The following is a 21240-nucleotide window of genomic DNA, read 5'->3' as shown; positions in this document are numbered from 1 at the left end:
ACTGGTATGCGGCACAAGATAGAGTTTCGGAGAGTTTTTGCCAATCAGGCCTCACCAGGTATTACAGCGAAGACGCGGGAGATGCATGACTTGTTTCGTAGAGGTCGTGAGCTGCTGGCATCCATTGTCTGTCCAAACCGGCATGTATCGAACGAAATTCATAGCTCAAATCTTCAAAACCTCCTGAACAGCTTTCTCAACCTTTGCCTCACGGTCGTTTATTCCTGGGTCACCCTTAGCTTCCAATCTCTCCATCAACCCCTCCAACCTCTTTACTATATCCGCCTGAGTCTTTGTAGCAGCAGCTTTGACATCCTCCAACTGTTGAGCAAGATCCTTCGTCTCATGACTAGCAGCAGCACTAGTACTGACATAAAGATCAGGGTAATTGGCCTGCTGATCGGCCTTTGCAGTATCAAACAGCTTCTGCAATCGAGCCATCTCGACTATCGGATCCAGTGCGCCGGCAGAATTGTTACTGCTGTCCATATCGACGAACGATCGCTCGGTCATTTCAATTTCGAGTAACAGGGCTTGATACTGGTCCATGGCTTTTCGATAGCGCTGCGGCACACCTTGGCCTTTCTGCCATGCGAGAGAACTTGATCGTACAGCATCAGTGGACGCAGGATCGTTGGAGAGATGTTTGGCAATAACAGCTTACCCAGCCACGACCGTATTAAGCGCTCCAAGGACCGTCAGCGTCACAGCATTCGAGTCCTTGTACGCAGAAAGTGCTGTAAAAGTCGCGGCGAGCAGGATCTGGAGCATGAAGAGGAAATTCGAAATGTAGCTCGTGAGGATATATGCGATTCTACTTCGTCGCTCTTCATCTTTGGCTCTGTGATATAACCCGACATTGCCGCGGTGGGAACGGACGTAGAGTGGCTGCGCATGGGAATTTCTTGCACGGTTTGCTTCGGTGTCGCAAACATCTTGGGTCAGCGAACGTGGCGTGTGGATGCCGACGAGGATCTGGAATAGCTCTAGAGGTGTGTGAATATGTGGGCCGCTTGCGACCGTCATTGAAGCGACTGAGACGTTCTCGGGATTGATCTCGTTAGTCGCCATGTGGATGGGATGTTTGGAGTGGTGCGGACATGAGTCTTCTCATGCATGCTTTGTATTGCTCTGGTAATCAGTGGCGTGATGGGAAAACCTGTAGTACGTCCAGACATAGGTTATGGGATGCAGAAACTCAACTGTCGTCGATGATGTCGATAGGCTTCGCTACTGAGTGTGTATGCGGTCTCGAACTCTGGTATAGAGAGATGCAGTAGCTCAGACTAGTCAATACTGGTGTGGCGTTTGGTGGCGTAGCTGAGGTGGTGTGACACAAAATCACAGCAAAGCTGAAGCATTGCCTAACGAATTCTCTGCGGAGATGTGGACAGCTTAAAGGTTGGATTTTCGTAAAGGCAAGGGAGTCAACACCGTTTATATCGGTCTGCTTGTGCACATTTGTGTCTGGAAAGTCGTCGGCATCGGCTTGCTATGGCACTCTTTGCGAAAGTCGTGAGTTTCGAGCGATGCATTAAGAAGCAACTCGTCCGCCACGACATTTGCCCACGTTGTCTGAAAGAACGAGAAAGAGGGCAACGGGAAACTCCCACTATCATCGACTCCTTCAAGGTCTTTGGTTTTAGCTCGCCAGGATGCAACCTCTGCCCACGCGCGATAGATTGCTGGTTTTCTAACCTCCTTGTGAGCTCTGAATTGTTGCAGATATCGTGTAGCAGTCTGTAGCGAAACCACTACGACATTTTAAGAGCGCCACCATACCACCGGCTGTCGTTCTCTGGTTCCCAACTCTTGAGGGATTATCGATTTGATACTATTCAGTCAGAGAGGACTGCGGGAATTATCCACACTGCCATCTGATATCCGTGCAATGTCTCAAGCTCCAATGCTCGTGGAGACGTCCTTCGTGTATCCTAGATATCATTTCAGCCGCCTCGCATTCACCATTCAAGCCGAGTTGTTATCTGCAGTGGGAGTCTTTTGCTTCTTCGTCTTGAAAAAGAACCAGCTGCCAGAAGTATCGGGAACTGACTCCATGGTCGCAATTGCGAGCTCCGTGCTGAACTCGGTCGGCGCTTTGTCTTCAAAAGACTTCAGCAGATCAACAGCCCACCTCTTGTCGCGCTGGCCATCCCACTTCCCGCGGAAGAGATCAACGAGGAAGCGCCTTCCTGGCGAGGATGACGTTGTACCCTCGTAGATGATGGTGATGAGTTCCAGGATCGTCTCCGAGAGATACGGCTTGCCTTCTCGCTCTTTGGAGGCCTTGGCTTTCATGTGCTGTAAGATGTCTTCCTGGAACTCGTCTTGAATAAGCGCTTCTCCGAGCACGTAGGCATGTGCTAGCGACATCCACTCCTGTAAAGCGAATCGGTGGTCGGTCTGCTCGACAATCGTGGTGTGGCCTGTGTAGAGCCACTCCACGAACAAACTGAACCCGTCAGGATGCTGATCGGGGAGCTTGCACACATCCTTTTCTCTGTTTTTGCTCCATTCCTCTTTCAGTCGAACTCGGAACCAGTTGGAGAAGGAGGTCAGACAGCCGCGATGAACTCGGAATACTGCTTCTTCGACGCCTTCGACATCAGCGCCCACTCGGATGGTGAAGAGAGGCTCGCGCGCGCTTCCGTCAAAGTCAGAGTGAAGTTGCATTTTGATACAGAAGAATTACTTACTCGAAGCGGCGGAGTGGCTTTGCCATGATTGCAGTGCCAGCTGGTCGTTCCATTTCAAGACTGTACTGTGATGTGGGATAGCTGTACTTCGCAACAGCCAGAGCGATCAAGAATGTCGCGCACGGGCAGCTTCCGGACCAGCTGCACGACCGTTAGCTTCCACTTCACAGCATCCGCATCTCACTTACATTGCGACCAGCACGCATATCGAAACGGCATTTGACTCCACCGCCATGGCTACCAACACGGAAGGACTCGCGGTTCCTGCAAGATTCATTAGTCGCCTTGCGAGCACCTTCGACACGGAAAATGGCACCGATCTGGCCATCATATGCGGTAGCGCTCGTTGGCGCGTGCACAAGACGATTCTCTGCCAGCATTCATTAGTGTTCGAGGGCATGTTGCAGGGCCAATTTGCGGTAGGATGAGCTGAACCTAGTGCCGTGTTTCGCAAACCTCTGATCGAGCCCATTCCAGGAAGCGACGAAGAAGGAGCTGGAGCTGCCCGACGACAGCGAACATGGCATGAAAATGCTGCTCAAGTACATGTACAGCTTCGATTATGTCCCAGAGCATTCGGGCCACTCCTACGTCGCGCCAAGGGAGAAACCGGGCCACTTGTGGGACATTCCAACTCACATGGAGGTCATCAGGCTCGCAGACAAATACGACATGACCGAGCTGCTCAAGATAGTCGTGGACTACCCTGGGCAAGATTGCGACGACTACGCTGGCTGTCAGATGGTGCTTGACGTGATGGAGGACGCATACAGCGGAGACTGGCCAGACTGTCTGCGAGAAGAGGTCGTGAAGGTTGTGCTGAATAACCTCAAGATGTATTGCGACGAGGAGGAGGAGGACGACATCGACTTCTTTGGCATGGCCGAGAGGGTTCCCAAGCTGTTAGTGCATGTCATGCGCGCGGGTAAGTTGACGACCAGGAAGCAACTGAGCGACTGGTGAAAGCGGCGGCACGAAGGAGATGGTGCTCACGGTGCAAGAGCAGCTCTGAAGATTGTGTATACACTCGTGCCGGTGGGTTCTATCCAGCACGCGGCAGTGATGCGATAGCCTTCAATCTTTCCCCCGTTGGCGCTACCAATACACAGGTCCCTAAGAGTCGCGCGTCGGACGTTTTGAAGCATGAATGTATCATCGAAAATATTTACTCCCTCTCCACATGTCACGAAAAGGCAGGGGTAAGCAGATGAAGCGTTGCTCTGACCTTCCATTTCCCCTCGTATCAACCGTAGGGCAGTGCGATTGGCAGAGTGAATAGGAAGGTGTCGTTTTCATGGGGAGAGAAGGAAGGAAAGACTTCTGCGCGTCGAAGCGTGAAGTTGTCCGTCTATGGCGTGTCTTGGCGCGCAGGGATGCACTGACTTAATTTTGGTGGGGGCGGGTATTTTGGGCAGCGACGCCGCGACAAATCACATGCGAGGTGAAGGTTATCATAGTCATTGTTATTGCCAGCGCCTTCACAAGCTCGACTTTGACTCACGTTTGCAGGTGGTGAAGTGAAGGAGCCTGAGGACAATTCTCCTGCATATCTAACAACATACTCTCGGCCTCGCCTCCTTTGTCCTGCATAATTAACAACCGCTACCGCCTTCAACCCTCGACCTCGACCTCGACCTCGGCCTCTACCCTCGAACACCCCCACAAACAAGACCGCCAACATGTCGAGCTCCAACAGAGGCCGCGCAGGCAAGTACCAGAAGGCCAAGCGAGGTGGTAAGCAGAGTCCAAAATACTACACTATTGCGACCGAGTCTGACATTGTTGTGCAGGCGGCCGACACTTTAGCAAGAACCTTGCACCCCTCGATGCAGATGGAGCAGAGCGCTCCATGTGGGCAGAACCAGTCGAGAAGGATAGCGACGACAGCAGCGAAGAAGAGTCTTCAGAGGAGGAGTCGAGCGAGGACGATGAGCCCAAGAAGGCAGGACAGGAAATGACTCGTGAGGAGAGACGGCAAGCAGCAAAAGCCAAGAAGGAAGCTGCGATCAAGAAGAAGCAAGGAGTCCCACAACCAGGCGACTTGCCCAGCGACAGCGAGGAAGAGGACGACGATATGCCTGTCAACCCCAACCACAGCTCCGCCGCACGCAAGCAGGCCGCAATAGGCGCAGGAGATGCCGAAAAGGCCGTAGCGAAAGCGAAGAAAGACGGAGACGTGAGCCAACTCTCACGGCGCGAGCGCGAGGCTCTGCAAGCACAGCAAGCCAAGGAACGCTACCAGAAAATGCACGCCGAAGGCAAAACCGACGAGGCACGTGCCGATCTCGAACGACTGAAGCTCGTGAGACAGCAGAGAGAGGAGGCTGCTGCGAGGAAAGAGGCTGAGAAGCAGGAGAAAGAATTGATTGATAAGGAGAAGAAGGAGCAGATGGCTAGACTTGAGCGTGCGCAAGCTGCTAAGGCGGCGAGAGGTGCTCGGGGTGGGAAGAAGGGGGGCAAGTCTTGAGGTTGGCGCACCGCACCGGTTGTGATTGAGGATGCATATGGAGTTTGGAATTGCATATTTCGAAGCGCGCGATCGTTTTATTATAAGTGCATAGCGCAGCGAGTAATGCTAGATGCTGACGAAATCAAGAGGGCTTATTCCTGGAGATTTTCCAAATTCTTCATCTGGAACACGACGTTGTTGCTAGAATTTTAAGTCGAGGGATTACTTACTGTTGACATGCCTTCGAATCTTGGCGACACTACTTCTAGCTGTGTCTCGTGCAGGTCGAAGCAACCGTTTGCGCTGACGGACTCCCATTCAAGCATCGAAAATCTCGAAAGACTCTCACATTCGGCCTCACATAGTACCTTCAGTCAACCAACATGGCAAAGTTTGACGAGATGTGGGATATTCTACTTACCGCTCCCGAAAGCGGCAGTCAGTGACTCAAGAGCTCCCTTGTGGGATTATCAAGACAACAAAAAACAAGCTCGCGCTGGAAAGAAGTCAAGGTTAAAGTTGTAGGCGTATGGGATATCGTTGGAGCATTGGTATGTTGAATCTATTAGACGCCGACTATCCGCTCCTGACTGCGTCCAGGGAATTCCTCGATTGCATATTGTACGCTGGTTACAAAAATTCGGGTGTAGCATTAATAGGCATCATGAGTTCTATGATCAGTACGTATCGCGTTTCCGTGGCGTAGGTGGGTGGGATGGTTTCTGATGAGGCCATTTTGCAGATATCGAGTAGAATTTGCGTTCCAGGTGAAGGCGCTTGATAGCATCAGCTTCTCACCTTTGCGTGGATGCAAAGACATTGCGGAAGGCTCTATGAATTTCACTGACAATCCGCGGAAGCCTAGGCAGAATAGACGGCGTCTCGAAAATGCTTATATACCGTCGAGAACGAGGCCATCGACAGCATCAGTCTCCGCTTGAGCGGAATGGCATTCCCAACGGCTGAGGATGCGCCGAGATTCTAGACAATTTTGGGAGTCTCCAAGGCAGATTCTTCCAAGTGCTGGGCGCAGCAATACGGACGCCTGGTCGCTATGTGCCGGACGCTAGAAGTAAGATGCTGAGAGCCACGTATCAATCCATGCATTCGATGGCACGAATTCGCAAGCCTCGTCTTGGTCGAGTTGGAACCTGGCGGCGCCACGAGACTTTTCCGCATCGCAGCTGAAGGGGTGGGAAGACAGGAATGATGGTGCTCCAGCCGTTCCGGAGCACAAAGCAAAAACGATGACTACTTCGTGCGCAACAGAGGTCTCGCTCGGGTTCGAGACTAGGAAATCTCTGTCAAGAACGTAGATAGTGTCCGCCAGAGCTCGTGCCATAGATATAGCAGGGACGACGACTCTGGCTCCGACTCAGGAGAGGAGTTGATCGACTGTTCCACGAGCCTGGCTATGCTCTTACGAAGTCTTTGCCAACCGCTCCATGATCTTGTTGTTCCCGTGCGTGGCATGTGATAACTGTTGTTAGTATCATCTTCCCATGCGGTGGGAGCTGCGATGCATGGATTTCTTGACGTGATTTCAGGTATGGTGGTATTCTGACTCGATTCTAAGGCGACGCCCACGGACACTCGATCGTGCTGTATTAGAAAGCTGTCGAAGATAGCCTGTTGTTATAACTGAGCACATGCGAGGCGGAAGAACGCCTTGGCGAAGGCGGAGATCTTTTCCTCTCCCGTCTTGCAACAACTCAACTCACAGTTCATCACACACCTTCTACATTATTCTCTGCAAGTGTCGACGCGCATCGTGACAGGTCGACCACGCCTCATTCCTGACGAATCGACGCCTGTACGCGACGCGCGACGTGCGGTATGAGAAGCAGATGGCTGGAGGTGAGATGGAGTGAATATTCTTAAACCAAAAAACCCTGAGCTTTTGAGCCGCAACCCCTCAGCTTCACTTTCTATACTAATTAGTTAGTAAATGAAGCATTCTTGTTCGCCATAGTCAGTCAGTCGTTCCACTATATCGTCTGTCTATATTATTGCTATTGCCGCTGCCTTCTACCGAGTCCGTATTATCGCCCGCCTTATACCTCGCCGTCGCCGCCGCCGCTTTCTACCTATAGCTCCTTTTACTAACTAAGACAAGGCGGTTATCGAGCAGCTATTGAAGGATAGTGCAACAGCGAAGGATATATAGTTGTCGTAGCGTAAGCAGTATAGAAACGGGTCGTTTGCCGCGGTTAAGAGGTATAGTACGAGTTTTAAGCGATATAGTACGGTTTTTAGACCTAAAGGCAAACCTAGCCGCCTAAAGAAGATACTGCCGCATATAAGAGACTTTATTATAGACGTCCTAGTAGCGAAGGGCACTACCTAGTCCGACGAGTTGTAAGACTAGATAGTAGCGGAGTTTAGTATATACGTATATCTATAGACAATAAGAAATTGCCTAAAGACATAGCAGATAACTAATAAGATTGCTTAGCGCTAGGCGTCTTAACGAGACTCTTAAGCAGAGCTAGTATACCTTATAAATATAGCTAGTTAGCGCACGGATTAGATTGTCTTTATAGACAAGACCTATTATAGCGAGAGGTCTACTATTCGAAGGCGTAGGTAGGTACCTAAAGGCTTTCCTTATATAACTAAGGACTATCTATACCGACTACAACGATATAGCGTGCTTCCGGTATACTTAGTCGATAGTTAGATACCTAGAGCAACACTTATTAAGGAAGGCAGTGTTAATAGCTAGACATTTATCGCATAGATATAGGAGAAGCTCTTACCCCTTTGTAATCTATATCTAGGCCTAAGGTCTATTATTATAATAGACAATTGCTCGACGTATAGCCGACGACTCGTACGCAATATCTGTCGCTAGTATAGTATTATTACGGACTTCCTTCTACTATACTTACTACATTTAAATCCAATCGAGCTATCCTTTAGGTTATTTAAGCACTAGATTAAGAGGCACTAGAGTGCTATGCCTAAGTATAGCACGGATAACTGGCGAGCTAATTTTAAGCGTTATATAAGGCTAGCAGTAGATAGTTAGGGTAAAGGTATAGACTATAAGAAGTTATTTAAGCACGCTAGTGTAACAGTATAGCAATTTGGCTTAGTATACTGCAATTCAATAGTCCGATTCTAGCTCTTAGACACGCAAATAAAAGCGCTTTATCGGCGCTATAACAGCATATAAAAATCCTATCTATCCGACAAGGCGTCGCTAAGTAGTGTCGCTTTAAAGATAGTAGGTTACATACTGTAACAGGTGCTAAGACTCCGCTTTTAGCTTATCTACCTAGAAAGCCGAGTCTATTAACTTCGAGTATATAGAACATAGCGTATAGAGTACGTGTCGACATGCAATTTTTTTATAAAATCTATAAAGGCATTTAGAATATATTAGGAAATGTATATTATATATCCGATATAATTGTAGTATATAGTATTAAGATAAATGCGAAAAAGCGCTAGAAAGCCGAAAGGGTCTAGGGTCTAGGGGCGGGGGCTTAGCGGTAGCATATAGAGAAGCAGCCTTTTGAAATGCATATAGTATGTACTATATAGATAGTATATAGAAAAACTGAATAGACAGAATCCGAGTATAATATATAGACTAACTTATCTACAATTTTCGTAAGCATATATTGCGTAGTAGTAGTGCTGTATTGCGATTACAAACCTATTCTCCTCGGCTTGCTATAGCTTAGCCCTCTGCCTCCTCTACTACTAGCGCGCCTTCCGGTAGACTAGATATATTGGCTAGAATACGACTAGCTCTGTATTCCTTTAAGAACCTATTTACCTTAGACTTAATCCTAAACCTAGCGCTATCGGTTAATACATTATTTGCCTTTAGCTCTTTGAACTTAGTCGAGTTTTTAATAATCTATAGACACTAATCTTCCTTTACTATCTAGGTTTGTGCGTCTCGAATAGATATAGCTATTGCTAGAAAGCGCGTACGAAGCTAGCGGCAATAGACAATAAGAACAGCTGTCTTAGTCTTATCGTTAGCAATAGGCGGACTCGAGCGTAGAGCGCTTTGCTAATACTACTATTGCTATAGAGCGACCGGAGCGCTATAATAGCTATAAGGCGGCGGAGGTTGTAGATATATCTATAGAGCCGGTTAAGGCGTACTATAATAGTAATATTGTTGCTAAACCGAGGGCTCCTATTCTTGCTGTCTCTTGCCTCTACCGCTGCCCTTGCCTTGCTCGTTCTTATAAGGATGCTTAATCTTATAGCACCTTATTATCTCTTCGATAACCTGCTTGTTTAGTGCCTCGATTGAACACTTGCTATCTAGCGCTATTTAGTCTCTCTAGAAGGTTATAATTTAAGCGGTTAGCTTATAGTGTCGACCTATAAGAATATAGCAACCTAGAACGCTAACCTAAGCTCTAAGACTGTACTATAGATTAGTACAAGCGTGTGCCTTGCGGACGGCTTTATATTAAGCAATCCGGCTATTAGTCTCGTGCAATGTAAGCCTATTTGTGTCTCTCTTCTTGCTAGAGCCTTCTTCCTTCCGTAGAGCTAGTAGTAGACTAGAAGGAAGGTTAATATTAGAAGACGGAGGGTCGGATAGTAGTAGCTTGCTATTGCTATTGCTATTGCTATTACTATTGCCCTTCGGTCTAATCTTCTTAAATAGAGTGTCCGCTCTATAAGACTAGTACTTAGTTATAAAGACCTATATAGATACAGGCTTCATTGCACGGTAGAACTAGACAATAGCATTACTACGGCCTATCCAATCGTCCTATTTAGACATCTCGAAGGCCTTAGATTGCGGCCTACCGTTCTTCGTAAGCAGGCATTAAATCTTATAAGTGCGGCGTATAAGGAAGTGCTAGAAACCTCTCGAGTTGGCGTATTCTATAGCCGTCAAAAGAGCCTAGTCTATTAGATAGCGGATATTCTTTATACTGTTCTTTATTAAGCCGAAGTTACAGCCTAGGTTCTCGCGATTGAACTATACTTCTATCTCGAGGGCAACTATCTATAGTTCTTCTATAGTAGAAGATGCTATAACTAGTGCTAGCGTTGCAGCAGTAGCAGTAGATAGCTGCTAAGGAGGCGTCTTAGCAGATAGCTGCTTAGAAGCCTTCTTCTTAGTCGGCTTCCTAGCCCTTTAGCTAACCTTCTTCTTAACCTGCCGCCGTTCTTCTGCTTCTATAAGGTCACTTATTAGTAAGCCGAGATTACTTTGCTATATCTCTTAAACCTTAAACTAGATAGTCTTCTTAGTCTTCTTAGTGCTTTAAGTGCTTTAAACACTAGCATTTGAACCTGCCCGAGAGCTCCTCTTTTTAGCCGCAGATTAGTTACTCTAAGGAGCACCTACTAGCTCTTCTTCTAGCTGTTTTGCAGCGTTAATAGCCGCCTTAGCGCTCTGCCGCGTATTACGTTAATAGCTTATTAGAGGTATAGTTAGGGCTTGCTAAATAGGTTGTCCTTCGTATTCTCCTTTAAGCTAGCTTCGAGACCTCCGTATCCGTCCTATCTACCTTTTCGCGTCTTGTAATAGTACTATATCTACCGGATCTCTTTACGCGTGTCTAAAGCCTTCTTCCGCCGCTATAATATTACTAGTATTGTCGTATATTAACGCGTCGCTAGGTAGTAGCGTTTCTTCGAGAATTAGAGGTAAAGGAACACTCTAGATTTGCGACAAGCTAGGTAGTTTAGTCTAGTCCTATACGGCTATACCTTCGGGTAGAGACAATAGCGATAAGGATTCTTCTTATATTAGGTATTAGCTTAGTGCCGTACGATTATAGTATGTGTTAGTATATTATATAGACCGTAGAATGCTAAGAAAGTAGAAAACAGGTATTTAGCGGGTCGATGTTACGGATCTAATTAGTTAGAGTCCTTACATGATCTTAGAGCGACGCTAAGACTAGTAGGCTAAGCTATCGCTCTATCTTACTAGGAGCGATAGGAGCGGTCGAGAGCGATAGCGTCGCTTACGTCGCTTACGACTATAGACAAGATGTCTCCTTTGTATTTAGGAACGCCGGAATGCCCTTATAGCTCGAGGCGTTCAACTTATATTACCTACTTACTAATTAGAATTACCTTTATACTAATTATTCTGTCTCTGCCTTCCGCTTATATTAGCCTCTCTAAAGAAGCCTCGGCTTGCACGTAATAAGAAGTCACTTAACGATCTGTCGCGAGTAACCGTAACACTTTGAACGCCCTTAGGATAAGTGCCTTATTATAAGTCGGAAGGGGAACTCCTGCCCCTAGCGAGACAGGCAGTACTCGACGTACTACCTCTAGTGCTAGCAATGTACTAGGAACCTATACCGGAAACGATTCTCTTAAGATCGGAAAGCTAGACTTTTATTATAGCGACCGAGACAAGTTCGATACCTAGGTTAGCTAGATAGATATGTATTTTATATTTAACTAGGTTTAAGATAACTTAAAGCTAGTCTTCGCAACGACGTTTATACGAGGCAGGGCTTAGTATTAGGTTAAACCATTTCTTAGGACCTATCTAGATAGTAACGGGACCGACAATTCGGATAGAATCTTCGCAAGCTACGAAAATCTTAAGCGTACGATAAAGAAGGTCTTTAGATCTTCTAACGAAGTTGCTACCGCAGTTAGGGTTATCTAACATTTAACTTAGAAGGGGTTATATACCGATTACGCCGCTAAATTTTAGGAATACGCCTAACTTACGGATTAGGACGACGAAGCTCTTATAACAATATATCGGCGAGGTCTTAAGGATAACGTTAAAGACGAGCTTATACGCGACGGCAGAAAAATAGATAATATAGGAACATTAGTTAAGGTTACGATCGATCTCGACGATAGGCTCTACGAACGAGCTTTAGAACGACGTTACGATTCCAAGACTTCTAGAAAAGCTAGTTATACTTCTAGATACGATAATAGACGAAACTATAGTACCTACGATAAACTAAAGGGGAACAACTACTACGGTACGCAACTAATAGAGCTAGACGCTACCTAGAAGGGTTGGGCAATTAAAGGAAGAAAAGGCAAGAGTTCGCCTAAGAAAGTAGGAAAATTGACTTGCTATACGTATAGCAAGGAAGGCTATATAGCACGGAACTACCGCAGCAAGAATATAGTACGACGCGAATAGTTTAATATAATATAACGAAAGGACTCGGGTAGAGAAGGCTACCGAATAGTAGTAGAGCTATACTCTATTAATAACGCGCCGAGGACCTACGTAGAGGTCGTAAAGAAAGAGCTACGACAAATCTGTATAATAGCACGACGATAAGAACCTATATATAGAACCCTTTACTAGAGATTCTATTACGACGACTAATACCAAATTCATTATTCTGCTAAAGTAGAAGCAGGATTTTTCCCTTAAATTAGGCGACTCGTACGAGAAGATACGAAATCCTAGTTAGAAGAAGAAACGATTAATAAATCTTGCTTAGATACCGACGATAAAGAAAACTGAGATCCGGAAGCTTTATTCCCTTCCGGGGAGGAGTTAGGAGCTATCCTAGAAGTACCGGAGTCCCCTTAGTAAGAGGAGGAATAGCAAGAAGATTTAGAAGGAAGTCTAGATACCGAGGAAGAAACTACGAATAAAGAAAGTAAAGACGAATTCGGGATTAACGACGATACGATCCTTATATTTATAATAGATGCACCTATAGTAGCGCAAACAATCGCCTTATATCTAGTACGCAAATACGAGGAAATGTTTCTAAAGGTTAATAGACAACGGAAGGTCGATCCTATCTAATTTGATTATTTCTAGATAAGCTTACGGGCAAAATTCTAGAATTACCCCCGGATACCTATAGACTATACGTACTATAACTTTATTACGGAGCGAGTACCGATAGGAAGTATAATTACGCCCTACGGATACGTCCTACCCGACGAAAGGACGATTATTACTTAAGATATACGTTAGACGATTTAGCGATTAAATTAGTAATACCGAAAGGCTATAGTAGCGTAGGGACGGGACGCATACAACGATACCCTCGAGGAAAGATTATATACCGAAGAAGCACGAACGGTAGGACTACGGATCCGTAACTAGTTAGAACAACGTTAGGCTACTAATTAGTCGGGAAACGGACTAACTCTCTAGATTAGAGCGTTCTAAAAGAGTTCCTTAATACCGAAAGCGCTCAAGCATTAATAGCAGTCTTCCGCATAAAAGTTATCGTTAACGGGCACCCGACGAGTGCATTAATAGATTCCGGAGCGAGCGGGAACTTTGCCTCCGAATTATTCGTTAAAAGCCGAGGGATCGCAACCCGAAGCAGAAGAGAAGGAGCGTATAAACTTATAGCAGTAGATAGGTTACCGCTACCTAGTATAGAACGAGAAACGATACCGTTACTACTAGCTATCTAACAGCACTACGAGGAGATTGTCTTAGATATTACTAATATAGCTAGTTATAATATTGTATTAGGTATACCTTAGTTAAGAAAGTATAATCTAGTCGTAGACTAGAGAAAAGGAGTACTTACATTTAAGGAATGCGACTATATAATCGGTATTCAACCTATATAGCGGTAGCGTTCGTAGGCAGATAAGATTAATAAACGTAGGGCGACTCGTAAGACGTTTACGTCGACAGGAATTACGGAGAACCGTATTCAACCCGGATCGACACTACCGTTAGGTTAGGAGGGTTATAATAATGATTACGGGAAGGATAGAAGTTATACGCTATCGAAGAATAAAACTAGAATCTCGGACCTAGACATTCCTAAAGAGTATACTAAGTAGAAGCGACTCTTTAAAGAGGAGAGAGGCAAGGCAGCCTTACCTAAACACTAACTATAGGATTATAAAATACACTTACAGCCTAGGAAAGAGCCTCTATAGGGACCCTTATACGCAATGTCTAAGAAAGAGCTCAAAACCCTAGACAAGTAGCTAAAAGAGAAATTAGAAAAAGGCTAGATACGGAAGTCGATATCCTCGGCAGCCTTACTAGTAATGTTCGTTCCGAAAGCCGGATTAGACGAAGGACGGCTAGTAGTCGATTTTAGACGACTTAACGACATTACAATTAAGAATCGGTACCTACTACCGAATATCGAAGAAATACAAGACCGATTAACTAGATTAGACTAGTATACGAAGATTGACCTACGCGATGCGTTTTACGCAATACGTATAGCAGCTAGATACGAATAGATAATAGCATTCCGAATAAGATATAGGCTTTACGAATTCTTAGTTATGCCTATAGGACTTACAAATGCCCTAGCGTTATATTAAGACCTTATAAACGAAGTCCTCCGAGACCTTCTAGATATATGCGTTATCGCATATATAGACGATATCCTAGTCTATACTAAAGGAGCTCTCGCGGACTATATACGAATAGTATAGGACGTCTTTGAACGATTTACTTAAGTAGGATTTAAGACTGCACCTAAGAAATGCGAATTCTATAAGAAGGAAGTTAAGTTCCTAGGATTTATTATTAGTACTATAGGAATTAGGATTGATTTAGAAAAAACTAAGTTAATACAGGAATAGCTAACGCCTATATGCGTTAAAGACGTACAATTATTCCTAGGATTAGCTAACTATAATAGGAAATTCATCGAGGGCTATTCTAAGACAGCGGCACCCCTTACGGAGCTTATAAAGAAAGACAAGAAATGGAACTAGAGCACGAAGGAAGACGAAGCGTTTAGGTAGCTAAAGAAGCAATGCGTTTCTACGCTAACGCTACGATTATTCGATAGGAATAAGGCGGTCTAGATAGAAACAGACGCGTCGGATAGGGCTATAGGAGCATGCCTTATATAGGAGCATAACGGGAAACGATACCCGGTAGCCTATTACTCGAGAAAGATATTACCCGCGGAACAGAACTACGATATCTATAATAAGGAGCTACTTGCAATAGTTGTATTACTACAATACTAGCGAGTATACGCGGAAGGAGCACCAAGTCTTACGATTCTTTCTAATTATAAGAATCTAACTTACTTTACTACGACTAAAGTACTAACCCGAAGACAGGCCCGCTAGTCGGAGCTACTAGGACAGTACAAGTTCGAAATCCGCTATACCCTAGGACGCGAGAACGGACGAGCCGACGTACTAAGCCGCCGTAGCGACTATATAGAGGGTTACGAACTAGTGCAGTAGTAGATATTAAAAGCAAACTAAGACGGAAGCCTTAGTGCTAATACAAAAGAATTCAACTACATTATACGAGTTCTTTAGGATATAGAAGAACAGTTTCTAATCGAATATAGGAAATACTAAGTACCTAAGGATCCGGTTATAGGACATAGCTACGACATAATACTTGTTATAGTCGATAGGCTTACGAAATATATATACTTCATTCCTACTAATAAAGCAAGTACGGTAGAGCAACTCGGATACCTCGTACTAGATAGACTTATACGATACTACGGATTTCTAAAGACCTATATTACGGACAGAGACAAGCTCTTTACGTTAAACTACTAGAAGACGCTTATAGCGACGCTTAGAATTAAGCACAAGCTATTAACGGTATACTATCTATAGACAGACGGCCAAACGGAAGTTAAGAATTAGGCCTTAGAAGTATACTTACGGCACTACGTCAACTACGTACAAAACAATTAGGCATCGCTACTACCTATAGCACAACTTATACTAAACAACTAATAATCTAAGACTACGAAAGAGATACCATTCTTCGCTAATTTTGGGAAATATCCGTAGCTGTTCGAGGAACAGTATTTATAGTATCTATACGCGGATAAAGCGATAGTCGCTTTAGAAGACTTAAAGCAGGTGCATAAGGAATTGCAAAGGGCAATTGCCGAGTGTTAAGAAAAGATTACGGGATCATATAATGCTAAACGAAAAATAGCACCTTAGCTAAAGAAGGGGGATAAGGTCTACCTCCTAATAAAGAATCTAAAAACCCGGAGATCGACTAAGAAACTAGACTACGTTAAAGTCGGGCTATTTTTAATTGATAAGCCTAAAGGACTAGTTAATTACCGACTTAAACTACCGGACGACGCAAAAATCTACCTAGTATTCTATATCTCTATACTAGAACCTACAGACGCCGAAACACCGTGTTAAGAAACATTTTACTTCTAACCTAAAGAAGAAAATGAGTTTAAAGTCGAAAAGATCCTAGATTAGCAAGGTTAGAAATACCTTATCAAATAGAAAGGATACCTACATTTAGAAAACACCTAGGAACTAAAAGAAAACCTATAGAACTGTTAGCAGATAATCAAAAAATTTCAAAACCGAATAAAAAAGAAATAACTAGTATAGGAATTAAACCTACGACCTCTTAGACCCTATCGATTATAGCGCCTTAGAGTTCTTAACGACCTAGGGCAGTATAGCTCGAGGAGCGGGGACTCTAATAGCGTACCTAGTAACTATGTCTTTTGTAGCTAAGAATCATACTACTAGACTAACTAGCTAGAAGATAAAATAGATAGGAAATATTAAAAATACATACCTTTAGGATACTAGACTCTCGGCACTCCTACTAGGAATTTTAGAGGTAGGCTAGGACGTCCTATCTAGACGACTCTAGTTATAAGGCGACATCTATAATCGGCTATCTAGGGGAAACGGCTCGTTAGTAGGCAACGAGAATATTATCGGCTCTATAGGCGAAGAGCCTAGCTCTCTTTCGAGCTCCTCCGCCTATTAAATAGAGGCTTCCTCTGCCTTAAGAGCTTGTACCTCCCGATCTTCCTTTATACGTAGCGACTTGCGTAAGCGACGGACCTTTACGTAATACTCGAAAAGCTTCTGCGTAAGGAGGTCCTCCTCCTCTTCGGCCGCTTCGAGATCTTTAGCTATCTTTAGGCGCGCCTTCCGGATTTTTTTATACTCTATATAAGTAACTTATATATTATAGGACTAGCCGTATAGGGCGTACTCGGAGTAGCGACCGGAACGGAGATCGACTTTATAGGATTTATCGGCCTATTCGTAATAAAAGTAGCGGATCGGTATTTCGAGGCAGTCGGTAAGGATATTATTTGCGATATTTTCCTTACGCTAACGAGAAGACAAGTCCTTTAATAACTTTAGTATAGCAAAGAAGTTAGAATTAGAAAGTTCCGGAATAAGGGACTATCCCGCTTAAGGAGGGGGATAGTGTTACGGATCTAATTAGTTAGAGTCCTTATATAATCTTAGAGCGACGCTAAGACTAGTAGGCTAAGCTATCGCTCTATCTTACTAGGAGCGATAGGAGCGGTCGAGAGCGATAGCGTCGCTTACGTCGCTTACGACTATAGACAAGATGTCTCCTTTGTATTTAGGAACGCCGGAATGCCCTTATAGCTCGAGGCGTTTAACTTATATTACCTACTTACTAATTGGAATTACCTTTATACTAATTATTCTATCTCTACCTCCCGCTTATATTAGCCTCTCTAAAGAAGCCTTAGCTTGTACGTAATAAGAAGTTACTTGACGATCTGTCGCGAGTAACCGTAACAGTCGACTCGGTAACTCGCTATACGCCCTATTATCTACGCTATATTCTTACGTAATAACAATACTACTAATTAGGTCGATATCTACGTTAAAATAAAGCTGCGAGCCTATAGTATTTATTAGGAAATTAATGGAACGTATTGACACGATGTTTAGGGAGATGTAGTAGAATTAGTGTAGTAGACTATATAGCGGAAGCATCGATGGCCCCGCGGCTCAAAAGCTCAGGGTTTTTTGGTGTCAGAATAAAGAAGGGATAACAGCAGCGCCCCCCAATTGAAGACTACAAATAGCTGCGGGTTCTGCTAAGCATGAATGGTGATGGCACAAAACAGATGTGAACTCGCTGGAAAGGACAGAAACGATGACAACGACACTGTTGATGCCGTCGATTACCGCCTCGTTGATCTGCTAAGCCCGAACGACTTGGTCGCCAAGAGCACGGACGGCTGCTAAGCATTTTGCAGCGACATATCCGATGAGACCGCCGTCGTAGCCTACTCTGCAGAGATTTCGCCGTGCCTGCTCATAGGCGCACTGGGAGATCGTACGCAATCCGGATATCACTGGGCTGAATCCTACAACTTAGGCGAGGGTGTCTCGAGTACAAGAGAAGAGGTAGGACATCGAATTCTTTCCCACGTCTTGTTACTGCTCTGCCTTCATCTACCACTCCAGCGACGTCAACAATCATGAGATTCTCTTTTAGATACCTTGCAGTCCATGGCCATGGCTTAGCCATAAGCCTCGCTACGGCTGCAACAATTGCATCGCCACCAGCAGAACTTAGTCGGTGGCCGCACGAGGCAGCCGTACAGCTCAAGCGAATGATCGCAGGCAATGCCAACCAGAACAACTATGCTGTTTTTGATATGGTACGTGCTCACTCGCGTTCGAGACGTTTCCGCTCTCCGCTGACAAGGTGCGCGCGGCAGGACAACACCAGCTACAAGAACGATCTCACTGAATCGCTGCTTCCTTTCCTTGAGAACCGAGGAATCTTGACAAGAGAAAACTTGGACCCTTCGCTCAAGGTTATTCCCTTCAAGGATACCAATGGCACGCAGGAATCGCTGTTCAGCTACTACTATCGTCTTTGCGAGGTTGATGATATGATCTGTTACCCATGGATTGCGCAAGCGTTCGCGGGATTCACCCTGCGTGAGCTCAAAGTCTACGTTGATGAGCTCATGGCATACAACAGTACCATTCCAGTGAAGTACTTTGAGGATGGTCAGCCTGTGGACGACACCGTCAGCCCGCCCAAAATCTTCCGAGCACAAGCCCAACTCTACAACACGCTCATGGCCAATGGTATCGATGTCTATGTCGTGACCGCTGCAAGCGAGGAACTCGTTCGAATGGTTGCGTCAGACCCCAAATATGGATACAACGTCAAGCCCGAGAACGTCATCGGGGTTGCGACGGTTCTGCGAAACTGCACCAGTGGAGACATCACGGCATCTCGCAAGCAGATTGCTGATGGCGACTACGACCAGGACGGCAACTTGGATTTGATATACGGAACATACCTGTGGACTCCGGCTACTTGGTTCGCAGGCAAATGGGCTGCTATCCTGACCTACATTGATCAATGGAAAAGACCGGTCCTGGCTGGTGGTGATACTCCCGGCAGTGATGGGTACATGCTCTTGCATGGTGTTGATACCAGCAAAGGAGGCATCCATCTTTTCGTAAACAGATCGATGAGCAAATGGGAAGAGATGGAGGGAATGATCGAAGAGGCGAAAGAAGGTCAAATTGCGAACCAGCGCGAAGTTACGGCCGACAAGAATTGGGTGGTTGTTCGTCCGGAGGAGATCTTATAATTCGGCAGGTAGAAAACCCACCTTGGACATTTCGCGACCTGAGGAGCGCAACCTTAACTTACTCCAGCCCCTATTTCGGCGAACTTATTACCCATCACATGTCTTCTTCCAAAACGCTAAAGCTTCACAACGCTCGCCTACAAGGAGAGGCTCAAATCGTGACTCCGAGTCTCCCTGATAATGATCCAAAGTGCCTCAAAGCTTTACGATCTGTCTTGCTAGAGATTGTGCGCGGAAAACTCCTTATAGGTAAGAACACCGTCGGTACCACATACGCTGGTAAAATGGCAGACAGGCTGCAGCATCAGCGTGCGATGTGCATATGCAAGACATCGAAGATGCGTATCCATACACTCCTATGCATAAGGGCATGCTTGCTGCGACTGTGATGGAGGAGCAGACGGTCTATATTTAATGCAGAAGCTTTCTACTCCCAACCGTCGATGTACCTAGACTGTTTCGAGCACTTATCCAAGTCATTCAGGTGCGGTACACGAATCGTCGATGCGGGCGCGCCCGGGACCTATCAAGTCGTGCTGCGTTCACACTATTGCAGAGTATCCTTCCTCTCAGATTCGGACGAGGAGGAAGAGTAGGATGGGGTGTATAGCAAAGCACTGAACAGGTTCGTTATCACAGACTCCACTCTAATCTAGGTCTCTTATTATGCGGTGTACGATAGAGTACTAAAAGGTTTAATTGAGAGCGATATAGTAGAGGCCTATTTAGGGGGCAGTCTTCGTCGAGGCGTTTAATTCCGTAATTTTGTCGAGTACTTAAGCAAAGTCTTAAGGTAGACACGCTTAGAAAGCTTTCTAGTCTTCTTATCTAGCGCGCTAAGCTAGCCTTCCTCGACTGCGGTAACCTCTAGGAATAAGCATTGCGAGTTTAGCTACTGCAATTACAGCCTTTTTATAGTTCGCTCGGCCTCTACGGAGCATTCTACCTTTACTTAAGTTAAGCTAGCCTTCGTAATTCTGCTCTAGCAGTATACCGAGTCGGACCGTATATTATTCGTAGCCGTACTAGTAGGAAGGGAACCTACCGATAAACTCGGCTTAGATACTATCCTTAGCCCTATACTAACTACTTTACTAGTATATATAGAGATTAACGGTAGAGACGTATATATTATACCGTATAATAGCTCGGATCTAGGAAGCGGCGGTAGATATATTAGAATACCTATATATAGGCCTAGTAAAAATTATAGACTTCGTTCGAACTACGCTAAATTTGTCCCTAGAGATGCTTACCCTATTAGTCTTCTAACCCGAAGATAACGAGCGAGGGAAAATACGAGCGACCTTCGCTTAATCCGGAAGCTTAAACGATCTAAATATAAGATTTCCCCCTTATTATCGAAATAGGCGATTAGTTAACCTTATAGATTTATTATACTATAACTTTAATCTATCGTAACGAAGCAGCCGTATTTAAACTTTAGTTAGCTCTTATAATTAATATAGTACGTAGTAGTAAGCTAGAAAAAGCACTAGAGAGCTTAGATCTTATCGGCTCGGAGGAGAAAAGTCTACTCGCTAGCTAGTCCGTTACAAATATCGATAGTAGACTTGCCGAGCGCTTACGAGCGTCTCGTATCTTAGGCTACGTAATATCCTCGATCTTACTATTCTTACGCTATTTATACTTAGGATAGCGATCTTACTTACTTAGACCTCGTCCTTTAATCTAATAGGCTCTCTATCTATCTTAAATCGCGAGGAGTTCGGCTAGGGTCTATCGTTACTTTCTATATATAGAAGTCTAAGATAGTTATCGTGTTAATCTATACTATCTA

General features: G+C 45.1%; 7 protein-coding genes across 7 annotated transcripts; 3 read left to right on the top strand and 4 right to left on the bottom strand.

Moving 5' to 3' along the window:
• Positions 1-165: 165 nt before the first annotated feature.
• MYCFIDRAFT_84385 (uncharacterized protein) lies at positions 166-1071 on the bottom strand (the record flags this gene model as incomplete). Its single annotated transcript, XM_007933178.1, has 2 exons — positions 166-601; positions 665-1071. The coding sequence occupies 2 exons, from the start codon at positions 1069-1071 to the stop codon at positions 166-168; spliced, it is 843 nt and encodes a 280-aa protein (XP_007931369.1).
• An 897-nt stretch (positions 1072-1968) lies between these two features.
• Positions 1969-2673, bottom strand: MYCFIDRAFT_179060 (uncharacterized protein; the record flags this gene model as incomplete). Its single annotated transcript, XM_007933177.1, has 1 exon — positions 1969-2673. The coding sequence occupies one exon, from the start codon at positions 2671-2673 to the stop codon at positions 1969-1971; it is 705 nt and encodes a 234-aa protein (XP_007931368.1).
• Positions 2674-2720: 47 nt separating this feature from the next.
• Positions 2721-3659, top strand: MYCFIDRAFT_179059 (uncharacterized protein; the record flags this gene model as incomplete). The annotated part of the gene is made up of 4 exons (XM_007933176.1): positions 2721-2768; positions 2798-3082; positions 3120-3139; positions 3164-3659. The coding sequence occupies 4 exons, from the start codon at positions 2721-2723 to the stop codon at positions 3657-3659; spliced, it is 849 nt and encodes a 282-aa protein (XP_007931367.1).
• A 26-nt stretch (positions 3660-3685) lies between these two features.
• MYCFIDRAFT_179058 (uncharacterized protein) lies at positions 3686-4286 on the bottom strand (the record flags this gene model as incomplete). The annotated part of the gene is made up of 4 exons (XM_007933175.1): positions 3686-3916; positions 3945-4044; positions 4076-4223; positions 4259-4286. The coding sequence occupies 4 exons, from the start codon at positions 4284-4286 to the stop codon at positions 3686-3688; spliced, it is 507 nt and encodes a 168-aa protein (XP_007931366.1).
• An 89-nt stretch (positions 4287-4375) lies between these two features.
• On the top strand, positions 4376-5163 carry MYCFIDRAFT_65505 (uncharacterized protein; the record flags this gene model as incomplete). The annotated part of the gene is made up of 2 exons (XM_007933153.1): positions 4376-4430; positions 4487-5163. The coding sequence occupies 2 exons, from the start codon at positions 4376-4378 to the stop codon at positions 5161-5163; spliced, it is 732 nt and encodes a 243-aa protein (XP_007931344.1).
• Positions 5164-6071: 908 nt separating this feature from the next.
• MYCFIDRAFT_179056 (uncharacterized protein) lies at positions 6072-8489 on the bottom strand (the record flags this gene model as incomplete). Its single annotated transcript, XM_007933174.1, has 7 exons — positions 6072-6107; positions 6133-6190; positions 6237-6509; positions 6542-6760; positions 6795-6861; positions 6910-7059; positions 8480-8489. The coding sequence occupies 7 exons, from the start codon at positions 8487-8489 to the stop codon at positions 6072-6074; spliced, it is 813 nt and encodes a 270-aa protein (XP_007931365.1).
• A 9948-nt stretch (positions 8490-18437) lies between these two features.
• MYCFIDRAFT_191041 (uncharacterized protein) lies at positions 18438-19439 on the top strand (the record flags this gene model as incomplete). The annotated part of the gene is made up of 2 exons (XM_007933173.1): positions 18438-18485; positions 18546-19439. The coding sequence occupies 2 exons, from the start codon at positions 18438-18440 to the stop codon at positions 19437-19439; spliced, it is 942 nt and encodes a 313-aa protein (XP_007931364.1).
• Positions 19440-21240: the final 1801 nt, after the last annotated feature.

Source organism: Pseudocercospora fijiensis (genome assembly GCF_000340215.1).
Source record: "Pseudocercospora fijiensis CIRAD86 unplaced genomic scaffold MYCFIscaffold_10, whole genome shotgun sequence".
NCBI classification, from domain to species: Eukaryota; Fungi; Ascomycota; class Dothideomycetes; order Mycosphaerellales; family Mycosphaerellaceae; genus Pseudocercospora; species Pseudocercospora fijiensis.
This window is presented reverse-complemented; position numbering and strand designations above follow the sequence as displayed.